This window comes from Syngnathus floridae, chromosome 7 (assembly GCF_059516105.1).
Source record: "Syngnathus floridae isolate MCC-2025c chromosome 7, RoL_Sflo_1.0, whole genome shotgun sequence".
In the NCBI taxonomy this organism is placed as follows: domain Eukaryota; kingdom Metazoa; phylum Chordata; class Actinopteri; order Syngnathiformes; family Syngnathidae; genus Syngnathus; species Syngnathus floridae.
In genome coordinates, this window is record NC_142419.1 from 15,650,595 (window position 1) to 15,661,851 (window position 11,257).

At 43.0% G+C, this 11,257-nt stretch overlaps 1 protein-coding gene across 3 annotated transcripts; it reads right to left on the reverse strand.

Annotated features, from left to right (window-relative positions):
- Positions 1–42: 42 nt before the first annotated feature.
- Positions 43–11,101, reverse strand: caln1 (calneuron 1). 3 transcript variants are annotated; one of them, XM_088380330.1, is made up of 7 exons: positions 10,304–11,101; positions 10,143–10,232; positions 6,972–7,093; positions 5,222–5,365; positions 4,835–4,947; positions 3,267–3,423; positions 43–2,724 (listed from the first exon to the last, which is right to left on the reverse strand). In XM_088380330.1, exons 3-7 carry the CDS (start codon positions 7,084–7,086, stop codon positions 2,597–2,599), a joined length of 657 nt encoding a protein of 218 aa, XP_088236456.1. In that variant the 5' UTR covers positions 7,087–7,093; positions 10,143–10,232; positions 10,304–11,101; the 3' UTR covers positions 43–2,596. The 3 variants fall into 3 exon arrangements, with proteins under 3 accessions (XP_088236456.1, XP_088236455.1, XP_088236457.1); XM_088380329.1 differs by having other exon boundaries at positions 10,143–11,101; XM_088380331.1 differs by lacking the exons at positions 10,143–10,232; positions 10,304–11,101 and adding an exon at positions 8,624–8,847.
- Between the last annotated feature and the right edge of the window lie 156 nt (positions 11,102–11,257).

Genomic DNA, 11,257 nt, shown 5'->3' on the forward strand with positions numbered 1-11,257 from the left:
ATCACAGGTCACACGACCCATTGAGGTAAAAAAGTAGAACCATTTTGCAAAAACAAAGATTTATTGCATGATTTTGTACGCATGTTCAGTATCTACACACTGAGCCTTGTTAAATATTACAACTTAAAGTATATTTGTGTTCATTGTCGCACATGCAATTTGTGTGTGTGTGCTTGGTTAATATATTGTGAGAGTTCATGCTACTCCAGAGAGACACCAGCGTCCGTTTCTCCGCCAAAATAAAAGCTCAGGAATGGAGGAGGCATGCAAACATTCCTGCAAGGCTGGTTTGTCTGAATGGAACAAGAACACACACTATGGGAGGCAAATACTAAAAATGTGCCACTCCCTGTGGTTTGATGCTCAGTTTTTAATTTTGTGTTTCAAAATAAATGGGACGCTCTAAAAAAATAACCGCAAACGCTGCTGTAAGACCAGGGGTGGGCAAAGAAAATGGCCCACTGTTTTATAAAATGTAACCAGAATTAATAGGTTTATTATTACAAAATAAAATATTTTATTCATGCATTTACAATGTAATTATTTGTGTAAATAAATAATTGGTTCATCCATATTATTACATGAAAATGAAAACATTGAGAATTAATTATTACTTAAATATTTTACACATGCATTTTACTTTTTTTTAAAATACATAATTGGTTATAATATAGTAATTATTTTAAAATGGCAATGAACCATCACTTATTATTTACGCTATGTGACAATTATTGGTTGAAGGAATAATTGGCAATTAATTGTAATCATGAATCAATGCAGCATAATTATCCCATTATTTTATAAAACTATTTTACATGTGTTACATACACGTTTTAACGGTGACGTATCTCGTCTACAAATGACATGGCCTATCTTTTCTTTTTAAAATATTGTTTGCCCACCCCTTGACACTTCTCACTAGACAAGTCATTAGGTACACCATCAAACAAGAAAAAAAATAATCTAGCTATGATGCTCACTTCATCATTATTAAACTAACAATATGTTTATTATTGTGCTTGTACAAGTGCACTGTATCATGACGACAATAATAAACAAATTGTTAAATTAAAATGTGATACTGTGGCGTAAACAAACACGCTGTTTGCGTGCTGTCCACAAGAGGGCGCAATTTAACAAAGCTTGCTGGTCATCCCGTTTGAGTCTATTATGGCTTGGAACACGCATTCCGCCTCAGAGTGACGTCACCCGGCGGCGCAAGAGTGTTACTGTAGTTGTGCAGTCACAGTGTTTTGTTACTTCATAGAATTCACATATAACAGACACACGTGTGGGCGGGGCCTAGGAGACCACGTGGCTTCTTCCTTTTTTTTAGTAAAGGTGCTGCTAGTTTTATGTTGCTTCGTTTTACAGTGAACAAGCACAAGATCGCAGATTTAAAACCCGTCATTTTTAAATAGAGCCGTCCCAATTCAGAGTTGTGCCAAGACGCCAGACAGCAAAGTTTAGCTACCCTACTAGTTCACACAGAGCAGAAAAAATATGTCTCTGCGTATAGTTGTATGCTCGGTTTATATGTGTTGCTGCACCGTGTGTGTTAACGTGTTATCGTGACCATCTATGCTGATTTCCGTTATCGCATTATGTGTTAGCATTTAGCTAACAGAGGTTAATGACATGACATTGGTGCGTGAATCGGAATGGTTTGTCTGCCAATTGGCTGGCGACCAGTCCAGGGTGAGTCTCACTGTTCCTGCCAAGTGTTCAGTTGGCCCTCTTAACGAGGAGTCCGATTGGCAAAAATGGATATTGTATTGTGGTATCAGTATTGCTGCTATGTGTGCTTGATCATGTATAAAGCTTATTATGCAAAGTGACCTGCAACATCACTCGTCAATCAATCATTAATCAGTCAATAACAGTGAATTGATTCATCAAGTCAGAAGACGGAAAAGGACACACGCGCGCACAGAAACAGCACAGATGGACGAGACGGGACGGCGCCGCCTGGTCTCCTCGACACACTCGGTTGCCGTGAGAAACGGGAAGTCAGAAGAAGATGGCGACAAACGGGGAGAATATTCATGCTCTGAGGAAAAAGGGAAAAGGAGGAAAAGAAAAGTAGAGGATGAGGGCAGAAGAGGGGAAAGGAGGAGGACGAAAAAGAGGACGACAATGGAGGAAGACGAGAAAGGAGGACGTTAAGTGTTTGGGGTTCTTGTCTCAAAGAGATCCCTGTTTGATCCCCCTCTTGGAGGACTTACAGTCCACACCGACAAATTGTATTTTAAAAAAAAAACAACAATTCCCAGCATTCCCTGCGGTAGCCAGAACGAGTGTTCACCATACTTGAGTGAGGCCGCCAGGTTGGACATGTCCTGTTCCTCCACACGGATCTTGATGCTGTCCACGTGGACCTTCTGACCACATTCGGCGGCTCCTTGCCGTAAGTGGCGTCCAAACAAAAGTCAAGTGCTCCTTCCTGCCGCCGGCGCCGTCTTATTGCATCATCCGAAGAGGTCAGAGGAGGATTGTGGGTAACGGCAGCCCTTGAGAGTCCCTGCTGTCGGAGTAAAGGGGTGGAGCTTGAGGAAAAAAAATGAATGCGTGGGTGTGTATGTCACAGTGGGCGTGGCTATTCCATGCCGTTCCTCAGCATCTGATTGGCTGCAATCAGCATGACGCTAATGATGAACGCCATGGCGAAGGCGCAGATCAGGCTCTTCCTCACGCAGGTTTGACGGTTCTTCTTGGACGGGTGCACTAAGAGACAAAGATGATAACAGTCAAGCTGGAGAGCCGGCATTTACGACATGTCCTTGAACGCAGCATTCCAACAACCCAAAACTGTTTCATAATTCATCAGGGTTCATTTTTATCAATCCAGCGCTGAGTCACCATTGGCGGTGGTCATCACTTTACTTTTCTTGAAGACAAAAAAAAAATAATAATAATATTGACAATAAAACATGTATTTTGATATATTTTTGAATAATGCCAACAAGCTAGCTAACTTTCTAGCTAGCTATCATCCTATCTGTCTGTCTATCTTATCATCCTCCTTCCAACCTCGCCTTACTCATCTCCTCGGTCTTATTTTCTCATCCTAATCTCCCTCCATCCATCTGCTCATCCTCCTCACGCCCTCATCCTCACCTCCTCGCCTCCTCCCACAGAGTTGACAGCATTTTCAAATCAATAAATCAGTAGGTGATGGGAGATTTGAGGAGGAAATGTCAAATATCTTCCGACAGCCCCACCACCAGTAGACACATGCAGAAACGCACGGGTACACACACAGGTACCTCCTTCAAATTCGGTCTGACAGTTTCCCGCGTTCTCCTTGAGGCTCTCTTCCTCGTTGATGATGATGTTCTCAATGTCCTTCATGGTCAGGTGGTCTCGGAAGGCGTAGAAGAGTACGTGCTTCAGTTCCTCCAGCGTGATCCTCTGCATATCAAACTGCAAACGCATGCACATATGAAATGATGGCACTGAAGGCAATTTAAACTTTCCTAAGAAAAAAAACCATTTTGAGACTAGGGTGCAAATTGAAGCGTGTCCTCCTAATGGACTCGATGAGCGGTGTCAGGAAGGACAAAGAAAATATGCTGACTGATCATAAACAGAGTGACGCAAGTTTGGCAGCACGCGAGCCAAACCTGCATGTCACCTATCCTTGGGGGAGGTCAGTGACCCTATTACTGCTGCCTAAGATGGTTGCCCCTGGCGATGGGGAGGAGCAGGTGGTGGGAGATAAGCAAAATATGAAAAATTTATTTCCCTGCACCAGCCAGCGCCTGCTGTCCTCCAGCGCCGACCGACCTTAATGGGACAACATGGCCGTGGCGATGACAGCCAGGAAAAAAAATAATAATAATATTATGGACCACAATCAAAAGCATCCAATTAGAAAATGACCAGAGTCTGTTGACTAAGTCCGGCAACAAAAAAGATTTGAAAAGACATCAAGGTCTTAAAGTGTAACACAGTCATGAAGCGCACTTCATTTATCTATTTTCAATCTGCGCTCTGTCTCAGAACTGCGTCGCTGTTTTTTTTTTTTCTTTTATGTTTGCCACAGAGAGAAAATGAGATAGAGGAAAGGAAGGGTGGGGGCGGGGTGAGTGGGGGGGCGAGACCATGAGATTGAGAGTCCTCCCCGTGTCTCTCGACGTCGTTTAGCAGCTCGAAGGTGAAGAGCAAAGTCATCAATAGCCAATTAGTGTCAGCGTGATTCATTATTAGCGCTTATTAAGCCCAGGGGCCTCGTCACTCGTTAGCCGAGCGCGCCGCAGATACGGCCACGCTCGATAAACGCCGCCGCAAACAAACAACCAAACAAATCTTCTGGCTCACACTTTGTTGTCCTTGGCGGAGGTAACACAACGCAGACAATATACTTAGTGACCAAAAAAATAAAAATAAAGTCTGCAGTTACATGAAAAAAAAAAGATGTGGACCATTGCATATTTAATGAAGTAAATTAATAAAAAAAAAAAAAAGTGCAGCTATTGTTTTGTTTTTTAATGCAGGGAAAGCCAGCATATCATCAATGCAAAAAAAAATGAAACAATTGGGAAAAAAAATGGGCACAACATCGCTATAAACGATTTTAGCTCATTTGCAAGTGCTCACTGTGCTGTGTTGTGTCACAGCTCATTTGCATATGGATGAATTAAATGATCAGAGTCCGCCACACTGAGCTCTAATGAGAGAGAAAAAAAAATCAAAGTGCTTCTGACAGCAGGTCAGCTGAGAGCCTCGCCATCACACGGACGATGATCAGAGCAATAAAATCTTCCAGTGGGGGTCCACTTAACACTCGGCAAATGTGAAACACAGAGGAGAGGTGTTGGTGGACTCACAATACCTGCCAGAAGATGGTGTCGATGGTGCTTCCCAGAAAACCTTCTCTGGTTTCAGAAGAAAGAAGTTTTGGTCCCAGGATCGTCATGAACTCCTCAAAGTCCACCTGGCCATCGCCTTCACAACATAACATAAATTAACAAATAGAAATAATTATTTTTCAAAATAAAACTCAAATTCTTCATCCCAAAAACGTCCCACAACACAAGTGTTTTATCTTGGCTGTTGGTTCTTTGTGCTTTCAAAATAAAAGTTGTTACACAATTACTCTTTCAAACTAAAAATGGACACATGGCTTGCTCTGTTGCATCATCAAGCGAATGCTAGTTTCCGTCTGGAGTGACAACTATTGATGAATTATTAACCAGCCATGCAAATGTGTGTCCCTCACCATCCATGTCCAGGCGCTGCATGATGATGGCAAGCTCCACCTCGCTGGGCATGTATCCCAGGGAACGCATGGCCATTCCCAGCTCCTGCTTGGAGATGAAACCGTTGCCGTCGCGATCCAGAACCTTGAAGGCTTCCCGGATCTCTGCCACACAAACAGGAAGTGAACCGAGTCAACCTCCTGTGTCTCACCTAACACGCCAAATCAAACTGATTTTGTGTTAAATATGCAGGATGACACATTTTAGTGATCTAAAAAATATTTAAATGACACATTTAGCCAGTTATGCTAAATTACAATATTACAGTGATGCTATCTTACAGTTCTTAAGCAAGTTGCTTAGTTTAGAAGTGCACGACTTAAGTGTAGTACCACGTTGCGCCACCAACATGCCCCGGCAGCACTGACCTCTCGCAGAAGAAATGCCACGGAATTAAAATTTCTGGTTCCACTGCAAAATAAACAGCTTTAAGCAAGCACACCTTGCATCTTATTTAGTGACCTGTGCAAGCAAGAACTTTCTTTTCTTTCCCTTAAAGTGATATTACACAATAGTCTCGTATTTCTTGACAGGGAAAGTAAACAAAAGTAAATAGGGACTTGCCTGCACACTGTAAAAACTCATTATAAAAAAAAAACATCTGCAATACGTTGACTGCACTAGGGAGGAGGACCAATCCAGCAGGGGAACACTTTATTATCTATAAAATATGGACTTAGTAATGTGTTGCAGATATTGTCCAGCCATATGAATATGAATGGAATATGGACCTATTAATGCGGCGCCGATGCTTGCCAGCATATTAACACTCGACACAGCCTCTCACTCTCGCTCGCTCTGCACAAGCAATTTTCCAGGTGGCGCCTTAATGTGACACCATTGGATTCCCATTACGTGCGTGTGCGTGTGCATGTGTGGCGCAGTCTTCATTTATCAGGTGCTTGAGCCTCTTAGCGGTCACAGTGCTAAACAAAGTACACAACATCAGCCTGTAAAATAAAAGTTAACGGCGCGCATGTGCGTGAAGCGCGATTAGCGGCGAACGCCGTTATTAACAATGCAAATAAAAAGTCAAGTCAGGATAGACCTATCGGCAAAATGGCCGCCAGAGAAGAGCACAGACAGATGGATAGCCTTCAAATGACCTTCATGTTGACTGAGAGGCAGTGTTGCCTTTTTTGGGGGGTTTGTGTTGTTATAATTTTTGTTACAATGGCAATATGAAAATACCAAGGTATGTTTAATTCTTGTTTTTAAAAAATATTGGAAAATGACTTGGGCAACGAGGCCGACGATATGTAAAGTACATGGTGGTGTGTATGTTATATACTGCATTGCATGGTGTGGATGTAGCGCTGCAGAAGTGTGTGTGTGTGTGTGTGTGTGTGTGTCGATTAGTATGCAGGCCATATTTTTCTGCTCTGACTTTGATGTGTTTAGTTGCACTGCTCGCCGGCTTCTTGAGAAAGTGAAAAAGCACGCACGCACACACACACACATGCACTAACAGACACTCCACTTTTGGATTATAATAACATGCTTGATGGAAAATAACAAAACATCTTCAGGCTAACTCGAAACTCCTGACAGAAAAGATGAACGAGGTGCTTTTGAGGAGAGCTTGGGCTCAGGGTTCATGATGAGCTAAAATATTTTCTTCTTGTGTTGTTTCCAGTGATGTGACCTGGTCTCAGGTTTGTCACATCGAAAGATAATTATGAAATGAAAATATGATGAGATGTGACTCACCATGGAGCTCCTCCACGGAGATGCTGGCCAACACGTCGCTGTCGGTGTCTGAGAGCGAGCGACTCAGGTAGTTGCCTTTGTAGAGGAGGCCTGCCGTCACATGGTGGAACGGCATCTTCTCTCTGCCAGCAACACAACGAGATCAGATCCAGGATGTTGATGAAGCAGCATGTGGTTCATCAGCTTTGAACACATCTGCTTTTGGGGGGGAGGTGGGTCGATTTATGATAGACATCTATCCACCCATTCTCTGGGCCGCTTATGTCAACTTGAACTTTGAGTGTTTTGAAATTTGTTCCGTTAAGTGAAATGTTCACGGAGGTGATGAACAGGCTACTGGGGCCGCCTCTCGGGTACCGTGTGCCAGCTAAAACAAGCTCTTCCATAAAGAGGGCTGTAAACAACAATAAAACAAGCGCAACTCATCCGCTAAATGGAAAAGTCACAGAGCGGGACACACTGCTAGACTACTAAGTGTGTGTATGTGTGTGTTGCATCATGGTTCACAGGGAGTCTCCTGACGCAATGGGTCTAAAACTACTTTTTATTCTTTTTAAAGAAAACATGGTTATTTGTGCCCTATTTGTACGACTACAATATTTTTTAAATAATTTTTTTATTGTCTTGTCAAAATCTGGAAAAAGAACTGTTTTATTATTGTAACAAAATGTAAATTTATTTAAATGCATCTTTATTCCCATTAAATTACATGTTTTTATGCAACAAGCACAAATTTAATCTCAAAATTATCCATTACAACTACTTTTCAAGATATACGACTTTATTCTTTTGTTTGTTCTATATATTAAATATGATTTTATTCTATTCAACTACAAGATAAATGACTATTATTGTGTGATTAACTTTATTCACGCAAGATCATTTGTTTCTTGAAAAAATACAATAAAAATACATACAATATTCTCTTTTCTCTAAAAGGCTTGTTGTGCTCTCTCATCCGATCAGTCATATTTAAAAATTACACATTTGATGTAGTGTGTGTGTATTAACCATCACCCGATTTACTCATGTGCGCACTAAAACAGCGTGAAAGTGTTTTATGTGCGGCATAAAAGCCCTTAAATACGATGCCATTTAACGCCGCCCGAGCCTCAGCACCGCTGACATCCCATAATAGTAAATCACCCCAACAATTCACTGGCTGCAACACACACACAGAAAATAACACAAGAGGGTAACAATGGGTTCAACTCAAGTGTTTTTTTGTGTCTCCATAGATGTCACTTCCTGACAGATAAGGACACGTCTTGTTTGTCAATATGAACTGGCTGGCGACCAATCCATTGTCTTCTGATGTTGACTTGCGACCAGTCTCTTAACAGTGACTAGTGACCAGCCCATTTTCTGACTGCAGACCAGTTCTTTTTTTGGTCTCAACACAATCGGACCCAGTCAGGACCCACCCTGACATTGGCTAGGGGGGGGCCAGTCCAGGATACACCCCGTCAGCTGGGACAGCTAACCCCCCCGACCTTACTAAGGACAAACGCCACCCAAAATTAAAAGCCGAATGATATTCAACAGCAAAGCGACCGGTTGGACGACAACACTGCAGTGATTTGCTTTCAATCTTACAAAGCTACCTGCGACTCCATTCAAGCGGACCGTGACAAACCGGCGGGGTCTCTTACCCACAAAGCCCGCCGTGTAAATCGCCAGGATACTGCGCAAGAAGGTGGCTGGAAACCTCGCTGTCCCTCAGGTACCCCGGCAGGTCGCCGTTCGCCTCGACCGCTGCCCCTCCTTCCTCCTCCATCACAAATCCGTCCGGCAACCCCGCAGCCTCATCCCCGACGACAACGTGCGCGCGACCGGCGCCCGTACGGATTGGAATATTTGAGCGTGAAAGCAGCAGGTACCGAACGCCGACTCCTCGTCCCGCTCTCTACCCTCTCCCGCCACCGCCGCCTCTCTCTTCATCCTCAAAGAGACTCCCTCCCACCGTACTGACATTCCTCCAGATGCACGAGTGCTCCCTGAGTCCCACTTACACACTGAGAAACAATGAGACACACTCCAGACAGACACGCAAACATTTACCTCAAAGAGAAGGTAGAGAGAGACGCAGGAGGAAAGGTAGAAACCGGAGAGAGATTGGATTGGAGACAAACGTAAAGACACGCATGAGAAGCAGAGATCAGGTGGTGAGATGGAGAATGAAGGTAGAGACAAAGAGACGCAGAAGAGAGACATGAAAATTTAGAGGGACAGATATGAGAAACTGACAGTTTTGAAAGAGAGGTGAGAGGACGAAGGGAGAGAAACGTCAAGATAGAAGTTAAGAAAAGATTCAATGGAGACAGTAGAGAGGAGATAGATGAAGCAGTCAGATGGTGGAATGTAGCAGCACCCCACCTTGGTCCTATTATGGGGCAAGAAAAGCATCACAGCCTGATGTGAGATACAAAAAAAAAAAAAAAATCTGGATTGGCTAAAACTCTAGATGAAACTAAGAGCTACTTCTTGACATTTTGTTGGAATTATCTTCATGTGTGAGGCCATTGTTTTTTTTTGTTTTTATGAAATCTCACAATAACTAGAAAATAATAAGTATCAATATGCAACACTTAATTTTGACAAATTGTGGTCACATTTTCAAAATGATCGCTTCGACATCGTTCCTAGAAAATCACAATGTCCCATCACTGGTAAACTATTTTTAGAACAGGCCCACAGAGAGAGTCACTGGGGAAATTTTTTTGCAAAACCCCAGATTGGAAACAAATATGACGAAATTGACTTCACTATATAATAGTTGTACCGGTCTTTTAAAAATCAGAATATAATTCGGGGAAAAATATTTTATTGATTTTTGTTTTTAAGGAAAGTAATATACTGAACAGTCAGTGGTAGAAGAAAGACGCAATAAAAGGTAGAGCTGGAAAGACGGTAGGAGAGGGACAAACAAAACACAACAGTGGACTAAAAAAAAATAAAATAAAAAGTATCACGTCAAAGAATGTCGTGTTCTTCCATGAACGCAGTTTGAAGCGACGTCCTACAGCGCAACTCTCCATTTAAGAGGGACTAAGTACACAGAATTTGATCTGCCCCCCCCCCCCTCGACCCCCCCCCCCCCCACACACACACACACGTCGATCATCCAACAGGTGTGATGAGATGACCCATCCACAAACGGTGCCAACTTACCAGTGTGTGTGTGTGCCAATGTCCTCTGTTCTTTGGGTTTCTCGGTGATCCGCTGCCTTCCAGGTTCTGCTTTTCTTCTTGTCCTACTTCCTAAAATTCGCAGACGTCTGTTGCCTCCACGTCTCCGACATGTCTCATAAAAACAAAAATATGAAGATTACATTTCCCTGACGACATGTTGCTTGCTGCTCTCCCTCCATCCTCTGTCTCTTTCTCCTCCTGCGGCGGGAAAAAGATGATGAAGATGATGATGAGGAAGACGGATGAGAGAGCGCGCGCGCGTCGATTGGCTCCTTTGGTGACGTCATCGCCCTGTCTGGGATTTTTTTTTTGGGTCTGATAATGACACACTTTTGTTGATATGCCACGCATGTGTTCAGTGTGGATTTACCGCCAACTATTATTTTTTAAAGCGCAAAAATGAGGACTCAAAAGGAAACGCGCACGTGGAACTCGCATGTAAATCAACCTAGGGGAAAGTTTGAGTCTGTCACAAATTATGCATAGCCAAAATGACCAATTTAGTCCTAGGAGGAATTAAAACAGCTGTGTAAAAATTCTTTCCCAAAAACCAAAAAGACCGCTCCAGATGGATGTGTGTAAGACGCATAAGGAAGCAGCATCCATTCCACATTTAGCAAGGAGCAAATTCAGCATGGTGTTGGCTCAAAAGGTGTGATGGGAATATTCTGGCAGACCATATGACAGCTGTCAATCATCCCACACTCGGCTGTGAATCATCGCACTACTGCCGGCCTTTAGCGTTATGCTAAACTAACGCACTGCCGTCAATGTGTAAGACTCATTTCATAAAGAGAATCAAAATTATTATTACGAATAAACACTTGATTGGAAGGTTAGTCTTTCTTCAATAGCGCCCCCTGGAGGTTTACAGGGGGGAAAAAAGTGCAGTCAATCTGGATGTGGGAAAACACTGATTTGTTGGTTTTATGTTAAGAAGGTATTGAGTGTGGGGTCGAAAAAGCTTGTACCTACAAAAAGGAAAAGGAAAAAAGGTCATGTTGAGGGGAACAAATCCATTTAGCAAGCTGGAGTGGATCCGATCGGGTCCCCGAGCCTGCAGTTTGACAACTGCGCTCTATAACGAGGCCGCT

Bases quoted from the DNA above. Each gene is read 5' to 3' on its own strand.
- caln1 (XM_088380331.1), bottom strand. From the start codon at position 8,748: ATGGAGGAGGAAGGAGGGGCAGCGGTCGAGGCGAACGGCGACCTGCCG. The intron at 3,424-4,834 runs GTATTGTGAGTC...ATGCGTTTGCAG, and splicing joins TCGACACCATCTTCTGGCAG to TTTGATATGCAGAGGATCAC. The intron at 2,725-3,266 runs GTACCTGTGTGT...TTTGTCTCTTAG, and splicing joins TCAGACCGAATTTGAAGGAG to TGCACCCGTCCAAGAAGAAC.